General features: G+C 38.4%; 1 protein-coding gene across 1 annotated transcript in view; it reads left to right on the top strand.

The window, feature by feature from the left end:
- The first annotated feature begins 4,708 nt into the window (after nucleotides 1-4,708).
- The window catches only part of DEUP1 (deuterosome assembly protein 1), a 48,916-nt gene continuing 33,174 nt past the window's right edge, over nucleotides 4,709-20,450 (top strand). Inside the window, exons 1-4 of the mRNA XM_087757701.1 lie at nucleotides 4,709-4,787; nucleotides 8,749-8,813; nucleotides 16,386-16,557; nucleotides 17,918-18,013. Of these exons, the coding sequence (XP_087613827.1) occupies nucleotides 4,776-4,787; nucleotides 8,749-8,813; nucleotides 16,386-16,557; nucleotides 17,918-18,013 (345 nt within the window). The 5' untranslated portion in view covers nucleotides 4,709-4,775. The remainder of the gene's footprint in view (nucleotides 4,788-8,748; nucleotides 8,814-16,385; nucleotides 16,558-17,917; nucleotides 18,014-20,450) is intronic.

The raw sequence follows: 20,450 nt of genomic DNA, 5'->3' as shown, positions 1-20,450 counted from the left end.
GTGATGCTTCTTCTTGTGCTATTGAAAAACTGGCCCAAACCCTGGCCAGTTATTCAGGAGAAAAACATAAAATTCAACAATGTCCAGGTAAAATCAGCCTTTGATATCACTAGCATCAGAAAACCATTCCCTGGATATACACTGTCTTTGCTGTTGGTATCTTCATTGCTTTGCCTTGAGACCTGGTCAAGGTCAGGTTGGAAACAGCAAGTAGCAGAAGTAGTCAGGTTTGAATGTACCAGTGAGGAAAAACACAGCCCCCAACCCAAAAGGGCTCAGCCAAGTTCAGCCAGGGAGGTCAGCAAGAGCAGCTGCTTTGAGAACTCTGCCTAACGCCCCCCCAGAAATGTCCAGCAGCAGCTTGGCCAAGCAACCCCAAAGCTATGAAAGGGCAGAGGTCAGAGTCAGCTGTAGTACTTATCTTCCCACACCTACTGAGTTGGGAGATTGGGTGCTTCAAGAGCCATGCCTCGCCAAGAATCTTTTACCCTGGCCAGTCAATCACCCAGAACAGGTACAAGATTCAGAGTGCGCATTTGTGTTTGTGTGTGTTTGCATATGTGTGTTTGTCTGTGTGTTTTCCCATGGGTCCTGCACATTTTTCCCCTCTAATTTGATCAGCTACTCTCAATACAAACTAAATTGACTGTGGCTTATATCTGACCAGTTACTCTTTTGGATAACAGCATAATGCTTAAAATATAATAATTAATGATGCCTTGTAATGTGGTCTTATGAAGTGGTGGTGTTCAGGCTGGGAGGGAAAGTCAAGGACTAAGGCTCCACCCTTAGAAGTCATCTGGTTCCTCTGCTGAAGAGTGGGAGAGCACTCCAACCCTCATTTTCAGTTTTTAGAAAATGTAGAGTATTTCTGTTAGCTCAAATTCTATAGGAAACTCTTGCTTGCTTTTGCTTTTTTCCAGCAAACTGAAGCAAAGTTTCCATTGCTGCTGTTGCTGTTATATATTTGAATGCAGTTGGTCCTGCAAGGAGCACTCATACTAACCCAAATTTCATCACTGTGAACTGCCAACCATTAAGCAGAACTTGATGTTCAAGTAGGTGCAATATTTGCTCAGCCCAAACTCAGCCTTGAGCATGTAAACGATCAAGAGCCCAGAGAAGGCAAAGAAAGTAAGCAAATGTTGTATTTCTGTTATTTGCGCTCTAAATAGAATGAGGACTCTCAGGGTCAGAAGGTTGAGTTTAGATGTTACATTGTTAAAAAGCAGTTTTCTGTTTCGAGAGAAAAGCAAGAGAGTGACGTAGCCAGTATCATATCTGCTGCCTCTGAGTCCCTAACCTGACTGACCAAATACCCCTTTACGGTCAAGTCAAATGGGGCCTTAACTTTGCCAGACAAGCCAAATAGCTCAGGTCTCAAAATGAACTTCTGTAGAAGGCAACATAGCAACCTTTTAATTGCTCTACCGCTGTACCCCAATACTAATTCTAAAAATAACGACATTCAGATCATTAGAAAACTAAACGGTGAACCCAAAGATAAAAGAAATAAAATTAGTTAGGGCAGAGTACATGACCATCCAAGCATAAGCTGAAAATACCATCTTAATGTAACCAATATAGTGTAGCATTCTATATGAATACATTCTTATGCAAGCGAGTAATGTGAACTCCCCTGTCATCTCCTCAATTGCTAACTCTGAAACCCTGAATGGCAACTTAAATGTCAGCACTGTTAATTATTTCTCTACAAGTTATTTCAACAGAATATTCACTCACTGAGCTTGAGTCAAAAAAGTAAATCTATGCAAGATTACGAAAGTTCCAATTATCCACCCTTCAGCTGGCAAACTTAAATGTGACCAAAAGTAGCTTCTACAATCCTTATCACATTTCATGCCATTGAAAACTAAAATTGTAGAGATATCACAAAATACTTTAAGATGAAACAAAATGCAAAATTTGTTTCCTGTAATCCCTTCAGACAGTACAAACTCAAATTTATGCTTTAGAGAGCTTATATTTTTCTATAACTTGCCTATTTTAACTAGAATAATTTTTAATAAATCCTTCTGTCAGTGTGGCACAATATAGCAACTGAAGCAACTCTGGCACGATATATAGCAACAGACGAAATGTATGATATGAAGTTTAACAGAGTCTCTTCTCTTTTTTTAATTGCAGACAAGATCACAGACAAGACACTATTTCATTTTATAAGTAAAAACAAGATAACCAATAAATATTCTTGTCTAGAGAGCACTAGAAACCATCCCCACGCTGCTAAACCATAAAGTATTATTTTTATGCTGCAGTAGCAATAGCTACAAAGGAAAGACTATGCCATGCTAAAAGATGTTGCAGTAATGCTAAATATTATAATGAGTTTCCAGAAAAAACATAAGCAGAAAGCTTTAAAAAAGAGATTTTTTTTCTTTTGTTCATACATTACCTAGCATTAGATAGATGAGATTTAACAAGGCTCAGTGCCAGGTCCTGCACTTGGGTCACAACAACCCCATGCAATGCTACAGGCTGGGGGAGGAGTGGCTGGAGAGCTGCCCAGCTGTAAAGGACCTGGGAGTGTTGGTTGACAGCCGCCTGAATGTGACCCAACAGTGTGCTCAGGTGGCCAAGAGGGCCAATGGCATCCTGGCTTGTATCAGAAATAGGGTGGCCAGCAGGACCAGGGAGGTGATAGTGCCCCTGTACTCGGCACTGGTGAGGCCGCACCTCGAGTACTGTGTTCAGTTTTGGGCCCCTCACTACAAGAAGGACATCAAGGTGCTGGAGCGTGGCCAGAGAAGGGCAACGGAGCTGGTGAAGGGTCTGGAGCACAAGTCTTATGAGGAGCAGCTGAGGGAGCTGGGGTTGTTTAGTCTGGAGAAGAGAAGGCTGAGGGGAGACCTTATTGCTCTCTACAACTACCTGAAAGGAGATTGTAGCGAGGTGGGGGTCGGTCTCTTCTCCCTGGTAACAAGCGATAGGACGAGAGGAAACGGCCTCAAGCTGCACCAGGGGAAGTTTAGGTTGGATATTAGGAAAAACTTCTTCACCGAAAGGGTGGTCAGGCACTGGAACAGGCTGCCCAGGGAAGTGGTTGAGTCCCCATCCCTGGAGGTATTTAAAAGACATGTAGATGTGGTGCTTAAGGACATGGTTTAGTGGTGGACTTGGCAGTGCTGGGTTAATGGTTGGACTCGATGATCTTAAGGGTCTTTTCCAACCTTAACGATTCTGTGATTCTATGATTATTTTTTGTCATCATTAAAGAATGACACAGAAAGATTAACTTGTAATTGTCACAGCAACAGGCCTAATGGCACCTTCATCCCCTTTCTGCATTCTCTCAGAGCACTATCCTTAATCTTCAGGTTTCCTATTACAAGAGAAATTCTTACAGGTCTCCACTTTTAGACTAGGTCCCAGCCAACAGTATGACTTATCAATTGGTTTACCTGGCAAATCCAACTAAATCCAAGCTCTTTCTGTTCTTCCCTTCAGTGATCTCATAAGCTGCTTAAGAAAAGAGTAGTTTTCAGTTTAAACTAGAAAGAAAATATTTAGAAACAGCACTCTGCTGCTATGTCTGTATTATGTCAGGATTTGTCACATCCTGCCAGTAAATTAGTTAGGCACCTTCAGAATCCTCAGGCAGATTTTATGCCTGTCTAATTTTCACAAATGGAAATCCCTCTTGCAAAGGTTCTTTTTTAAATGTCATTCTTCTCTTATTGCTTATGTCTTAGGGATTTTTTTGTAGGTTTTATTGTCTCTCAGTGACTTCTGCATATCTGTTGATGGATGGCTTATACTGAGCTATTCCTTTTCCTTTCTGTCACTTCTAACAAGCTTCTATTAGAGTAAATTAAGTTTGTATGTTTATAAACATCTAAACTAACATACAGAATGTAATTATTAAACTATAATAGAGCTGCTATGAATCCATCACATAAATATCACTAAACCCATGTGATTTCTACACTAAAGAAATGAGCGCATTTCTTATAAGAGCTACAGTGAGCCTATTGCAACAAAATGTTCAATCAAATTTGTCATCTGAGATTGCAAGGTATGGTGTGAATATATCCTGTAAATAAAAACTGTATTTAAAGTTAAATACACAAATGCACTTAGCTTTTACCTACCATTACATATTACACTACAAAAATAACATATCTTGAAGAATTCAAGTGACAAATATCTAGGAAGGATAACCAGTAGGTATATAATCATTTATCACTTAAATTACAACTCAGTTATGCTACTCCCTTAACACCACTTCTTTTATTCTGCTCTGGAAATATGCTACATTGAATTGTATATTATTGATTTATTATTAGAAATGTACCAAATTCTCAGAATGATTATTAGACTAAAAGCATTTGCTTTACTTAGGACTTCTTTAAAATCTCATATTACAATTTGGTGGTGGAATGGATTTGTTAACAGAATTAATGTTCCCTCTCTTTCAACAAAGTCTGTTAAAATAGCTATGTGCTTCACAAATATTATCGATAAGAGCTCGACAACTTCATGTAAAGTGACAAAAGACATCGTGTATGATAAGACTCGCTTTCCATGGTTCTCTCCAAAACAGGAACATCTGTAGCATATACTCTGTTGGTGACAGGATACCTGTCAATAACGTGTTGCAATGCAGCATAAAAGAGAAAAAGTGGAAAACAAATTCAGAGTTGCAGATAGTGAAAGATCAACATTTCTCTTTACACTACTTCTTCCAGTTTTTCTACTGGAGCTGTTAATCTCACCTTGGTGTGTGCACCCCAGGACCAGGCTGAGCAAGGGGCATGCTATTAAAGGTATAGAACTTTATACCCCCTGGATCATTACTTGGCTTTCCCTATACTCTCTTGTCACCAGCTAGTTGTGACAGCGGGTACCTTCCTAGCTAATTCCCTTTGTTTTTATACAAATACCAATGTTGTACCTTGTCTTGTTTGACATTTGGTCATACCCTGTTGTGTCCCTGCCCTCATCTACCTCCTTTTTTTCTGCAGAAATGTACTTATAGCTTTCCATTCATTTTAATCTATAAACTGATTTGAAAGTAGTTTCCTTTTTTTTGCTGGCTGTCGTAATTTGTAAAGCATGTGTAAAGCATGTTCTTTAAAGTCAACAAGTAAAAGTTTTGGGTCTTATAAGACAAGCTCTAGTCAAGAGATGATGTGGATGAGCAAAAGCAAATAGAAAAAGTCAACAATTTGATATGGGATTTTTTTAATATAGTGAATGAGATATTCCCACATCAGGGAGTTAGAAACACAACTCTGGCTAATGGTAGTGGGAATTGTCCTTCTAAAAAGCTTTGAAATGTTGATATGTAATTTTAAAGTTATTTTTCTGGATTTTTTTAAGTTTCCCCCCCAATTCTATTTGGGCATGACAGATGGAAGTTAAATTTCTGAATAACTGATTACCACTGAGAGACGATGAGACAGGGAGGAAATTAAAATATATGCACTGGGAATATGGCTGAAAAGTTCACTTCAGTTGCTCCAGATGAACAAATGGAAACTTGCTGGCAGTTACATTAAAAATTATTTCTAGTACATAATACTGTAAATCATCCTAAATTTAAGTATTTAAAATAAATAATCCTAAATTTAAGTATTTAAAATAAATCATCCTAAATTTCACTATTTAAAAAAAAAATGCTAAAACAGTATTTCAATTAGAAGAAATTGTATGTGAAATATTTCAAGTATCAAAAATCAAATGTTTCAGTGTGATTTCTTCACATTAATTCTATTACAGTAAGGAAATAATGAATAAAAGTATAATTACGGAAGTGTAATGAAGAAAATGTTTTCAGGGCTCTGACTGCAGCAATAGGTCCCTCAGCTTCCTCCCCTCTTCCCCAAGGGCTTGGCTGCCTGTCCTCTAGGCCAGCTCTGACATGGTGCAGCCATAACCTGCAGTCAAGGCTGCTACAAGCCAGAGCCGTGAAATGCTGTGCTGGGGGCCTGTGCCCTCAGCTCAGGAGCAGCATTGTAGCTCAGGACCATGCCCCTGAGCCCTGCCTGAGCAACGCTGTACTGTGCCTGTGCTCAGCACCGCACCTCGCCACTCCTAATTTTGCTGACTTGCCTTCTGGAGTCACTTCAGATCTGCCCATTGCTGCGGGCTTATCTGGCCATCCCTTGGCTGTGGTGGACCCCGGTCACCGTCCCTGTCCCCTCTCTGCTCTTCTGGCTGGGTGCTGTGGGACTGCACCGTGTCGAGGAGAGTGCTGCCCTGCACCGCACCGTTACCCTCGGCTCTGGGCTCACCTGCCCTCACCCAGCAGCTGCTCCTGCTGCTGCCTGACAAATAAAGATCTGCAGTGTTCCTGGGATATTCCTGACATGAAAAACAGCCATGAAAAAAGTGTAAAGCAAAAATAAAACCATTTTTAGTAATCTTGAAGAAAACTACAAAGGAAAATCTTTTATTTTCTAGTGTGAGTAAGCAAACTTTATCAGGAACTTTCCTGAAACTCTGCATATAATTTTATCTTAATGTTTCATTTTAGAAAATATTTTTCATAATTCATAGCTTGAAACAATATTTCTGCTGACATGAAAACCATCTGCCTTAGCACAGTCAGTAGGAAACAAATGAAATAGATTATTCCTTAGAACTGATATTAAAAATGCAGTTCACTCAGCTAATTTGAGAAAACAGTCCAAGCAAAATAAACTAAAAGCTCGAAATTTAATGTTTATGAATAGACTAGCAGCTCCCGAAAATGCTCCATGAAATTTGAGGACAATAAATACAAAGTGAATTGTACTGTCCTGGTAGAAAAATTCCCTGGTGTTTGAAGAGATCTATAAGCCCTAAGTTTGGAAGCACAAATTATTACTCTAAGAAGTTGAAATAGCTGTGATTCTTAAAGTGTTTTGTTGTTGAATAAGACAGGCTGAAGTCCACAAAAATGTAAAGAGAAGTGTCATCCAAATCTAGGCCGTTTGCACAATAATCTGAAGCCATTTTACAAAAGCATAGCTAGTAATTCAGAAAGAAAAGGGTAATGTTCAGCCTTTTCGTTATGTAGTAATAATAGCGTTTTAAAGGGAAAAAAAAAAAAAGAAAAAAAAACCAAACCACTTTGCCTACTGATTTCTTAAATTATGTCAAAGCAAAAGTAAGTGTTCTTTATCCCGGGTGATATTGCCTGAGGTGAAATTCACTCCAGCTTCCTTCAAACCGATGGGCGGCTACCGGGGGCTGCAGGGCCCTGCGGCAGCCACGGGTGACACCGGGGTGCCCGCGCCGCTCCCCCCGCGCCGCCGCAGCTCCCTGGCGGCCCCGCCGGGCCCCTTCGCGCCCTCCCGCAGCCCTGTCCCGCCCGAGCCCGCCGGGCTCTGCCCCAGCCCCGCTGCCCTCCCCTCAGCTGCCCGCCGCCCCCTCCAGCACCCGGCCGGAGCCTGTGTCCGCCCCTCGGGCCACCGCCCCGGCCTCGCCCCTTGCCCCACCGCCTGCCTTGCCCAGCCGGCCACCCGCCTTCCCGCCTCGCCCTGCCGCCCTTCGCGTTACCGCGGCGACATCCGCAACGGCCGCTGGGCGCGGCGGGAGGGGAGGGCGGCAGGCGGGAGCTGGGGCGGGATGGGAGAGCGGGGGTGACCGGGCTGCGGAGCTCATGCGGCCACCACAGCGTACCTCGGGTGCGAAAGGAGCGACGGGGGCAGCGCGGCAGGTAACGGTCGGGGAAGGGGCGGCCGCGGCACCGGCGGTGGGTCCCCCGGTCTCCTCAGGTGCCCGGCGCAGCCAAGTCTGCCCCCGTGCCTGCGTCGCCTGAGGTGGTGGCCTCCTGTGGAGTCAAGGGTGGTGGTCCTGCGGCAGTGTCACCTCAGTTGCCCGTCCCTGTTAGAGCCACGACTGCCCCTGTGGCAGTGTCACCTCAGGTGCTGGTCCCTGTGGAGCCAAGGGTGCTGGTCCTGTGGCAGGGTCACCTCAGGTGCCGGTTCCCTGTGGAGCCACTGCCCCTGTGGCAGCGTCACCTCAGGTGCCGGTCCCCTGTGGAGCCAAGGCTGCAGTGCCATGTGGCAGTGTCCGCACATCTGTATGTACTGGTACCTGTGCCCTGGAGAGCCCCACTGCTCACCCCCAGGAGGAATTAGGGCTGTTTCATGCCACCCTGTCACCCGTAATGCGGCTGGTTCCTGTTCTTGCATGCAGCCAGGCTTGCCCCTTGTCCTTGTGTCCTGCTGGACCCACAGAACCAGACTGGTCCCAGCAGCAGTCTTGTTCTGATCTGAGGTACTTGAGGGCTTTGTGCCTCAGCACTGCATCTGCTAAGCAAGGGAGCGAATAGTGAGTGGGAGTCTAAAATTGTGTTTGAAAGCAATTACAGCCTCGGTATAGGTTAATTAGGGTGTGTGAACATAGGAGAAATGGTTGATGAATGCAGCCATGGATCTATGACAAATTTATGTTCATGTGTTTTAGAGTGTCTTGGCAAATCATTGACATCACACAGCAGGGAATGACCCAAAACAAACTGCTCCTCATGGAAATCCAGGGCTATCCTCAAGCTAGCACCACCTCTAGTAATCTCAGTGCTACATCAAATGCGAGAGCTGCTGAGCTTACTCCTGAAGTTTTCGTCTTGCCCATTCCAACCTGTAATTAGAGCTACATTCCCCTGCCCCTCTTGTTTGCAATGGGAGAATTACAGAAATTCAAAGGAAAGTATGGAACTATCCGGTATACACTACTTGACTGTGTAAATGTATGCATTTAAGAATCTGAATTACTCGATTTTTGTTGTTTCAACAGGTTAAAACAACAATCAGTGATATGGAGCAGTACTTAGAAGTGTTTCAGGAACAAGCTGTTGCTAAGTAAGTAATGACTTACTCTCTCGGAGTTGAATATATAATGGAATTGAATTATGTGGCTTTATTAAAAATGTAAAACAAAATATTAATGATTTTAGAAGCAAACGTGATTCTTTCTCAATTTCTTCTGCTGCTTTCTGTGCAAACTGGAGAGGTTACTGATAATTAAGACAACACATCTTATTACTTTAGCTAATAATCTACTGACTGTTTCTGTTAGTTATTTAATTTTTTTAAATCTTCATACCTGAACAAAAGGGGAAAAAACGAAAGCTATGTGGGGTTTTATTAAAATGCTAAGAAATGTTATTTTAAATTGTTTTAAAAAATAGTTGAAGTTGCTAGGCTACAGCAGTATAAACTTACATATCACAGCTCTTAAAACATTCAAAAATCTTAAAAACAAGGCTATTAATTGCTAAAGCCTTAGTCTTATTTTGCACTGGTAATAACCAGAATTGTTCTTACCAACTGTTAAGTGCACTTTTCATCACAACACAATCATCTTTTTTTGACATAATCCAAGTTTAGTTCTTTTAGTGTTAATCTAAAAAAATATTAGTACAGCACAAAATCTTTCTAAAGAAGTGTAAACATGGGGGAGATTTGATGTAGGACCTCATCCCATCCAGCCTGTTCAAGGAACACAGCAATATAAAAAGTACTTCCCCATATAATGAGCTAAATAGAATATTTATCTGTCATAATTTGTATATAAACTTATTACCTATTTTTCGTATAAAACAGTTTCTTTTATCATTATTACCAAGAAGCAGTTCAAGGTAATATGATGCATATTAAGTGTAAAAGTATTTCTTAAAATAACAGAAACACACATATTCTGGCCCAATACTGTTTTAATAGGATTTGAAAGTGTGCTCTGTTGTACTGAAGAATAATGTGTGCACTTTTCATGACAGAAAAAGATTTCTGCATTAAAATATTATATTCTGAACAATGTGGCCCTTTTTTTTTGGCTTTGAGGGGCATTCTTTTTGTTAGTGATATGACTGGTAATATGGTCATATAAAAGCTTGATTTAAAAAACTTGAATTTAAAAAAAAATCAAAATATTGCTATTCTTTGGACACTTTTTTAACAAATCAGAAGCTTATTTCAAGAGTTCAGGTCCTGCCTGGCCTTTGTTGTAATCGGCATATGTGACATTTCAGGCCATCGCAGATGAATCTAGGGAGTGATTTGACTCATCATAAACCACATATTCTAGGTAGGTATTTATTTCCATTAATTATACAAAGAATCTAGAAGAGTAGTTTAGAAGACACATCCAATGATAGGAGACATTCATTTCAGTCGATGCTGACAGTATGCTGAAAATAATGCTTTAAAATTTGGGAAGACAGTTGAATAATGGTGGTAGATATCATGACTATTACATCCCAGCTGCAAGAACTCATAAATCACAAGTTATCCATCCACAGATGTGTATGATTGTGTATGGCTGAAAATCGTTAAATAAATTAGTTGTAGTTCATATAATGGAACTTTGGGGTAGAAGATTCTAATGGACTGTTGTATCACAACCAGTTTGTATATTTCCTATTTTTAAAGCAAGTTTTAAGAAGAGAAAAGGAATTAATATTGGCTCCACAAGCTGGGTTAAAGATCAAAAACTAATGAATGTACTGTGTAAGATGGAAATCTTTATTAACATTGTTCTGCATAGGTTTTGCTTGTGTTTACATAAGTATGGTCATACATATTTTCCTATTTGTCAGCAAACCTGAGAAATAAGGGAAGAAGGCATGAAGTAGAGACTGACAGTATGAACCAAACATTTCTTAAAATGTCAGTTTCTAAATTACAACTTTATTCTAAAGTGTATGGACAATAATATTCTTTCTATATCTATTAGGAAACAATCAGAAAAATACAGATCTGTGCAGAACTCCAGAGCAAAAGGCAGATAAATAGAGCAAAAAAAAAGGTCTAACTAGTGCAAAAATCAGTTGTGATAAAGGCCTAGAGTTGGTAAAACTTATTATCTGGATTTTGGTTTGTCTAAATTTGGAAACATCTAGATTTTACATGAAGATAAATAGTTATTAATGACAGCAGAATATGAATCATCTCTCTTTTCACCAATATGGAAATAGAATAAAAGAAAACTAAGAGCTTGCTTACATCACTTTAAAAATGAGATACCTTTAAGTGTTTTGAGCTGTTTCAAAGTAAATGCAACCAAAAAAAAAAATAGCTGCCACTTGCTTAAGTACAAGTCATTACTTCCATGTATGAAGAATCCATTTGATGCATGCATTCAGCGAAGTAGGAATGCTGAATTCATATGGGTAAAAACCCGTACTTCTTTGTTTTATGGGAAAACTTGTTCTTTGTGTGTTTGTTTACCGGATGGCATATTAAACAAAAGGTACCAGAGTTTTCTGCATTCCACACCCAGTGATCAAAATAAATTGTCATGATTGCGATACCATGTGATTGGCAATATTTGGAGGGGGATAGTTAGCACTCTTTTCGAAACACTGAAGGGACTAAAATAATAGAGCAGCTAGTAGTACCTCTATGCTAGTCGGTGGGGATAACCGCCAAATACATCTTTATGCAAATCTGTTTGTAATGCCACAGCCATGATGCAGAGTAGTTCTGGTAGCAGAACAGCAGCGGTAATCCACAGCTTCAGGTACAGCTTTCCTTTTTCAGCTGCAGATGTACCTAGAGGATCTAGGTAAGGAGGAAGACAGAGAAGGTGGAGACAGACTGAGAAGCTGTTTCAGAAGGGATTTTTCCTTCAGCCACTCCTGTTTATATATTGGTGGGTCTAGGTTCAAGAAACATGCGAGAACTATTCAGCAAAAATTTTCTAGCAACCGCGGCAGAACTTGCCTTGTGCAGGATGATCTGAAAAGGATAGGTGAAACTTAAGAGAGAAAGATGTCAGCCGTGGTGGGTCTGAAAGCGTCACCTGATGATCCAGGCTAGAGGTCGCATTTGCACTGGCATAACAATACTGAGATGATCCATGTGACACACAATAACGAACTTACCTATTTCTGAAGGCTAAAATCAGATAGCTGAGTCATCGCTGGTGGTTCACCAAAGTGTTGCCACCTGACAATACCTGAGGCTGGAAGGGCACAGGTCCTTGTAGCAGTATCATAGAAAAGGTAGTCCTGATGCAGTATCGCTTCATCTTCTGTTTTTTAAATCCCATTTTATATTCCATCCAGAGGGAATCAAAGTTTGTTGCATCATTAATGCTATTTTGAGATGCGTTTCAGGCACTTGGGGAGGGGGCGTTTTTGTTTTGTGATACGTACATCACAGTGTACTTACTACCTGCTTGCATTTTGGTTATTATCATTCTATGACTCATATTAAATTTTAAAATGGCATTGTTAACAGTTTTAACATTAAAAAGGCATTAAGATTTATATGTGTATTTAAAAAGCTTTTCCAAGCTTAACACTGATAAAGTTTCAAGCATTTGTTGATATAAAAAAGTTTTAAAGAATTTTACTTTAAAAAATCATGTTGAGTTTTAATTATGATGTAGTAAAACTAACGAAGTTGCTTCAATTTCCTGTAATAGTTATCAAAGCAAGGGATATGCACCATTTAAGCACCAAAAAAAGATATTCAATAAACACATATCCATGTTAAGGAACTCTGCCAGCACTTGACCCAGAGCACAGCCAACAGAGAGGGGACTTCAGTATGTCTGCATGGGCACTGGTAGAGCAGACATTTGGAGAGCCGGCTGAAGCGCTGGGATGTGAAAGATTGCCAGAAAAGAAAGGAAGCATTTTCATGCTAACATTCACACAAGATGGTGGTATCAACTACCAGGAGTAAAAGCATCTGCTTACATTAAGGCTTGGTTTGCACAGTCATTTACATAAGAGGAGCATGTTAGCTTACTGTTCTTCAGCGATGTGCTGGCAGCACGCTTAGCAGTTGAAGGCTCCCTGGCAATAGGGATATTACCTCTGAGTGCATGGCTCAGCTTGTGTTGGGTCTTAACCCAACCCTTTCTGCAAAAGCAGAGTTCCTAATTGCTTGGCGCATTCTTGGTTACAATGTCCCCCAAAAACATATGCCAGATTGTAATGTTCGTGACACAAAATGGCATTCTGTGCTAGTTTTGGGTATTGAAATCCTCTCCAACGCTTCCTAGGATGGAGAGGTTACAGGCATACTGCTGTGCTTTTTATCATTAACCCTTTTGTAGGTTGCTGCTAGATTATTCAGATGCTACACCATCTTTTGTCTCTGCGTGACTGTCTCTATGGCAATTATTTCATAAAATAATAGCTATGCTCATTTTAAGGAAATAGCTATGCTCATTTCAACAAACCACCATAGAGATACTAGAATGACTGCAAACTGATTAGCGATCATAAAGGCACTTCATGTGCCACAGAGGTGTGTACCATCAGCAGTCAAGAGAAAACATAGCTTTTAAATTTTTATAAATTAAAGAACCAATTAAATTATAACCAGTGGCTATCACTGTTACTGTTGGAGAAAATGTCAGTGAGATAAAAAATATTATTAAAAGGAAAATGGAACATGTCATAACTGAAAACAATGTCACAGCATTCTTAGATTGTTGAATTGTATTCAACTGAATTGTATTCAATTGAATTGTATTCAATTGAAGTGAAGAAACTTGTTTATCAGAAGGTTAATTTTATTCTAATGAAAAGTAATAGGTTACAATACATTTTTTACATCAGTTTAGATATCAGGAGGGGTAGTTAACAAATTTATGAAAGAATACAATTGCTGGTTTTATCAACAGGAAATTCAATATAGGCTTCTAATCAAAACCAAAAAAAGAAAGAAGAGACTTGAAAATTATGCAACAGTATGAGGAAATGGAAATTAAATGCAGATTAAACTTCAGTTGTACAATGAATAGTCACTATGACAGATGAAAAAAGTGAGAGAAAGCAGGTGTACCACTAACAGTGTACTATCAGTATGACTGGTTGAGATAAGGGAGAGAGAGTTGACAGTGAGAAACAACATTGGTTTTATTTGTACCTTCATTTAGATATGGCAGTAATTGAATACACTAATCTCTGAATTGTTGCAGAGGGAAAAATGCAGAAATTTTCACAATGATCAGATCATACCATTGAAAAGAATAATTTGAAGACTTTAAATGAGAAATTTTTTTTCATGGCCAAGATAAGGTCGCAACGACTAAAGATGGCACATTTCAATACATTCCAATATGTGATAAAGATAAAAGTATGTCTTCTAAAGAAAGTAATAAAGTGGTATATTAGGGTAATTTATAAACAGAATCTCTTACTTAGAAAAAAAATGTAAGGCAATTAAAACTAGAACAGGAAACGATATTAAAAAAGCTCCAAAAACGAACTGGAAAAGTTTATCAGCAGTTAACTCCTATGAGAACAGGATATGCAAATAACAGATGCCACTAAAAAAATTGTGTGGAAAGTAAATATTTACAGAAGGTGAAATGAAAGAGATGCTACTCCTCAAAAGTTTAAAAATTCAACACATTATTCCACTGCCTAAAAACAGTAAGTGAAAGGTTTTCCTTCACTCCAGTGAGATACATGCCCCTTTTGGTTCTTAGTATAAAAGTTATCTACATCCAAAATTCTGTGAACTCTGAACAGACTAAAAATGGTTAGAAATCGTGGCATTTTCAAAAAGAAATGAAGTTGATGAAAATAATTTTATTTCAATAAATGATATGAAGCAAGCATTGCAGTGGTGAGTAAGTCCGCTAAAGGCTTTTATCTATCAACTAGTTCTGATCTCGTATCTCAATTTAAGTAAACTGAGATCAAATTGAAGTCTTTAACAATTGACAAATGACGGGGTTTTTTTGGTGATGTGTAATTAATCATAGTGATAGAAAACAGTCTGATTTTTTTCTTCCATATGACTGGAAAATTAAGCTTTATAGAAAATGTATGGGCTCATATACATTGTTAAGCAATTTGTTCAATAGTTAACTCTTCTTTGCAACAGTCCAAAAGCAGGTCTGAGTGTTAATGGAATAAAATTCCCCTTCTTTATTTTATGGGGAGGAATTAGGCAGGAGTGTACATTGTCTGCTTTATCTTTTTCCCAAACCTTAGAATCCTAGGTTTAAGTGGGTAAGAGGCAGTCAGTCAGGAAAATAAAATATTCAGGAACATTTCAATAAACAGTTTTATTTAATTATGATATAAATTTTTTTTTCTAACTGGAATGTTTCACTGAAAGTTGAAAAGATTCGTGAGTTCTAGAAAGATTCTGACTTTTAACTAAATCATTGCAAATCTGAAATGCCAGCTGTAAATTTACAGATTGAGAGCAGCTATCAGTTCATAAAACAATAGAGGTTAACTGGGCAATAAACTCTCCAAAATACTTCAGGAAAAATATATTCTAGAAGGACTGTATAATTTTGATGTGACATAGTCATTTCTACAAATAAAAAGTTTTAGAGTGTAGAAAGAATTATTCAATTTCTTACATTAAAAAGTATCCACAGCCAAATTTTCTATAATCTGTATCTTTCTTATTTCAAATTTTTCTTATATTCGTCATCAAATACAAAATTGGAATGGATATGGATTAAAGAAATCTGCATACTAAAGTTCAGATGCTTTGTATATATCTGCTAAATGTTGTACACCAGCTGATTTAAACATTGTTTGACGCTGTCCGGACAAAGTTTCATTTTTTTAAATTAATATACTGCTCCTACATACGGGGCTCTATAAGAGGGCAACTTTGACTGCTTTCAGTTTCTGATGACCCTTCTAGTATGCCATAAATTAACCATATATCATTATGTTGTTACTTAGGACACATATTCCTAAAGCAACAGTGTAAAACATTGTCTATTACTGACAACGAAGTCATCGTGTAAGGGATGTATTCCAAATTTAACCTCAGAAGTTTGGGAAAAAATCTAATGTTTATGTTGCAGATATTGTACAAATCTCTATAAAATCCAGTACGTGGTCCCCCAAAGGCAAGTCCTTTTTCAAAATGCACTCATTTCTGTACTTCCTAGTAGAATTAAAACTTACTATTATTATACAAGTCACCTTGTTATTTAAGTCCATTTTCCACAAAGAGAATGGGAAAACAGACTGTAAGTTGAACTAGCAATTAAGAATTGTGGCTAGCTTTCAAGCCAGCTGTTCAAGAACTTCCTCCAACAAACTCTGCTTCCATCATTATGTGCCCTTAGTGGGAAGTCCTGTGCCCATAAACAACTTAATATTCAGCTTCTCCTACTCTTGTCCAGGCTGGGGCCTGGATACTTTCAACTCAACTTATGCTCATTTGACAGTTCATCCCTGAAAGAGTGAAAGGGTATCAAACAGCATTTAAGCTGGGCAAAAAGTCCAGAATATGCTAAATACTCTGATTTTGACTTCAGGCAAACCTATAGATGGAGTGAGATTCCACCTACATTTGAAGGCATCATTTAGCATTCCCATTTCTTTCTTTCCGATGTTGAAAAGTGGTTATTTCTATCAGAAATGAATAAAAATTTGTTTTCTCCCTTATTCTTTATTTAAAAAAATAAATCTCTTTTTTTTATATTACTAGACCTTCTCCATGTGAAGCTGAACTTCAGGAATTAGTGCATCAAATTGACATCATGGTAAACAGCAAGAAAGTGGAATGGGAAAGGAAGATGAAAGCTTTAGAAGCAAAGATGGATATCCAGGATAAAGAATTAGCAAGTGCCCAAAGCAAACTGGATCAAAAAGGTCAAGAGGTATTTAAAAATATCACATTCTATAAAGAAAGTATTTATTCTGGGAGTTAGTTAATAGTATGCTCTAAATGCTCTATAAAGAGGCCTGTTTGTTCTATCATGTAAAAATACCAAACACCCTTTAAAGGTCACTAATTATCCTTAGTGTTTTGTTTTAAAGTGTGCTTCTGTTCTGAAAAGTGATTGTAAAAATGTCATTGAAAGTCTCATATTTCTTCTATTTCCCCAAAGTCTAAATTAAATATTCTCAGTTTAGCTGTAAAAAGATAATTTGATGTTTTTTCTAAATGCCAACACTTCTAGTTTCATCAGAAATTTTAAATGGAAATGTACAGTTCAAAAAGTTTCACAAAATTATGTCTTTGTAATTCCTGTTTATGCCTGATTTTTATCATTTTACATGATATACTGTTTTTGTATGATAATTTTATTACTAATAGTGAAGATTTGAATTGTATTACCACTTAGACGTGCTTATCAAACTGAAAGCCCTGGTGTACCTGATGTTGTCCGTACTTCACAGTCTTGTCTGCTGAATATTCATTCAGAAGCATCAGTAAATCCTAGCACAGCATTCAGTTCTAGTTCAAGACATCTGAAGTTAGGCGTGTGCACACAGGCATCCTTGTGTGAGCTAGGTGTCTAAACTGCCAGTGGGAGTTTTGAAAATGAAATAACTCTCCCTAATGAGCAATTAGGAACTTGCCCTTAGTCACTGCAGTCAGAGGAGCCAAGAGAATAATTCAGCTAGCCAGTCCTTAAAGCACCAATTTATTTGCCTGTACAGAGACATAATCTGAAACATTTTATCATATTCCACCTAGCTTCCAGCTGCCCCTCCAGAAAAACATAGGTGTCATGTATGCTCTTTGTCATATTTCTCCGATCTCTGTTAAACTTGAAATAATTCAAGATATCTCAAATGGCACTGTACTTAGGGAGCTGAAATGAGTCTACAGTGTCTCCCAATAATTTTCCATAAGTAGTTGAAAGTCGTTTATGTGATTATATAAACTATTCAAGCAAAATTTTCACAAAAGGGCACAGCAGTTCATTCGTATAGTTGTGTCAGAAGTGCTTTCATTAAATGGTCTTTCATGACAGAATCATACAGTATTATCATTAAATCATAACATAAGCATACAATGAGATTTTTTACTATAAAATCCCTAATTTGATGTTGATACAATCTGGGTTTGTGGTATCCAGTTTTATTGTTAAGTTACTGAATTAATATACATTTTTAATATCTATCTTTTAAGCAACAGTCTTCTTTCAAAGTTTCAAATTACTATTCCAAAAATTACGTATTTTGGAACCCTTCAGAAATGGTAAATTTGAATGCTTATTCTAACTGTAGGTGGGACTACTTCGACAGAAACTGGAAGACTTACAGAAAACTAAATATGAAATGGCTCAGAATTATGAAACTCAGCTTCAAGCACTGAAATCTCAAGTAAGAAAAATGTCAGTTTCATTATTTTATGATTGCAGGATAAAGAGCTTATACATGCCTAATGGTATGGATGGTATGGATGTTCATCCATACCATATGGATGGTATGGATGTTCTAGCAGCTCCTCACAGAAGCCACCCCTGTAGCCCCACCACTACCAAAACCTTGCCATGCAAACCCAGTACACATGGGCAAATACAGTCTGTTTTCCCTTTGTGTTTTTTTAAAGAATCTGACACCTCCTAACCTACAAGCGTCTCTCTCTAAACCTGGTTGTACTTCTTGCCAAGATTCTCCTTTTTAGTTACCCCTCAGACAACCTAACCTTTATTTCAGTTTCCCGATTGCTTCTCCTTTTATCTTTATGCAAGAAGTTTGGATTTCTAGCTCTTAAGAATATACATCCCTTTCCCAATCTATGCCTCCAAACATTTCATTCTCTCTCAGTCATCTTATTTATTTTACCAAAGGTTCCAGCACTGATTCCATTTGCATTTTATTTTCCGGTTCCCATTCCTCCCCTTTCACCAAACCTTATTTCTTCATGAAATATCCATCCAGTGTGCACTGACCCAAGTGTTGAGTGGCTAAGTTAGGAGGCCTGCCTGGATTCTCTAGGTGATAAACAGAAAGTTTGCCTGTCAGAACAATTCCAAGCACCTATGGTAGACAGCAGGACTATCCCACTCTGCTCCTCTAGCTCTTACTACGTCTCCTTATTGAGTTTCTTCCTTAAATTACAGTACTGCAGTGTCTACAATAGAATGACTTTAATGTCCCCGATTCTCAGCTGCACAAACTCATATCTAAAATGTAGAGCTTCCCTCACAATATTAATCTTTGCCTTATCTCTTTTGTCTCCCTTCTTTCGGTTCTTATCCTCACTTGAAAGTTATACCTCCTTCTACACTGTATAATCTTAAGAGCTACAATTTAGTTTAGCACAAATGGTGTGAGTGTTACTATTTACTAGTAGCATTGTATCTTTCTCTGCAGAGGTATTCGTAAAATCTCTCCCAATTTTTGTTCCTTCTTAATCTTGGTAGAAATAGAAAGGATCACTTTTACTAGCTCTAAGAATGCTAGGCTATTCCAAAGAAATTTCTCTCTGATATACTGCTTCTGTGGCCCTCAGTGCTTTTTACCCTTGCTACTGATAAAAGCAGCTGTTTAATGAGCAACATTCCCACTGAATTGATTGTGTGCCTGTCGAATGCAGTAAAACCTGTATTTTTCTTGTATTAGGGAAATAACTCCTGATATGTAACCTGAAACTCTTAGGCCACACTGCTGCACTCATTCAAATGTACAACATTTTGTCATAATTAAATAGCAAAAACTTTAGGGGTTCACCTTCAGTTTTTTCTTCCTTCATTTTTTTCTTTATTAATGTTTAGTAGTTATTCTCATTTTGAAAATGACAGAAATCCCTCAGCAAAAGAACAAGAATCCATTCTTGCTCTAAGCACTTTAGCAACTTATTTACTCAGTTAGACATTAAAAAGCTATATGGCTACGTCTGAGCTACCTCAGGCTCCCTTTAGAATCAATGGAGGGAAATGGACACCCTTAGAATATAATTCATGCCAGTGTATGACAAGAATTTAAGATAGCTGAAATGACTAAGCATTTGGAGGCGGCCTTTTCTAACGCAGAGTAGCTCAGGCTTGGATGTCTAACTTTCAGAAATCTAAACTTAGATGAGTCCTACCCCAGAACTCACTAAAATGCCTCATCTTTTTAGTTTATTTACTTGTACAACATGCAAATAGAACAACTTGGACCTTATTTCTAAAGCAAATTATAGCATTAAATGGAAGGATTCTTGGCTTTTATTCTAGTTTCTGGTTGTGATAACATCCAGACTATAATCTGTCTGAAATACTCTACTTTCATTAAATAAATCTAATATTCAAACTAAGTTGTCTCATTTTGGCCATTCTGTTCCTTTTTAGACTGATTTGCCGAAGTGTTGCATCCTGTATTCGCTAGCCTTTTTAGCATGAACAGTCTAATACCTGTCTTCATCTGGGTTTGCCCTTCCCAGGCAGTCCACATGTGCCATAGTATATTAAAGAGCAAAAATCCTGTTATTTGAAAAACCATACCTTTCTTCCAAAGACAATGAGTTCCATGTTGTTTGCGCCTGGATAATCTGACCCATTTTAAATATTTTATCTTAACTGCGTTCTCTGGCAAGGTCAATTTCAAAAATAGGCAGCTTCTCTGCCAGACTTTTGATTTTGTTTTGAAGGTGATATCTCAGCTCTGTAAGGCCATGTTACAGGATTTCTATTCAGAAATTCGAAGTTGGTCAAATCTATCCCTGGACTTCCCCATTTCATGAAACTTTCTAGTCTAGGACAATCTATCTTCTGGTCATCTTTTCAATTCTTTTTGCTGTTCCATTTTATGAGTTCCCAAAATCATGTCAAAT

Source organism: Nipponia nippon, unplaced genomic scaffold, assembly GCF_047370975.1.
Source record: "Nipponia nippon isolate SJK-2023a ecotype South Korea unplaced genomic scaffold, ASM4737097v1 scaffold_2, whole genome shotgun sequence".
Classification (NCBI taxonomy): Eukaryota; Metazoa; Chordata; class Aves; order Pelecaniformes; family Threskiornithidae; genus Nipponia; species Nipponia nippon.
Note: the sequence above shows the minus strand (reverse complement) of the source record. Positions and strands in the feature narration are given on the sequence as shown.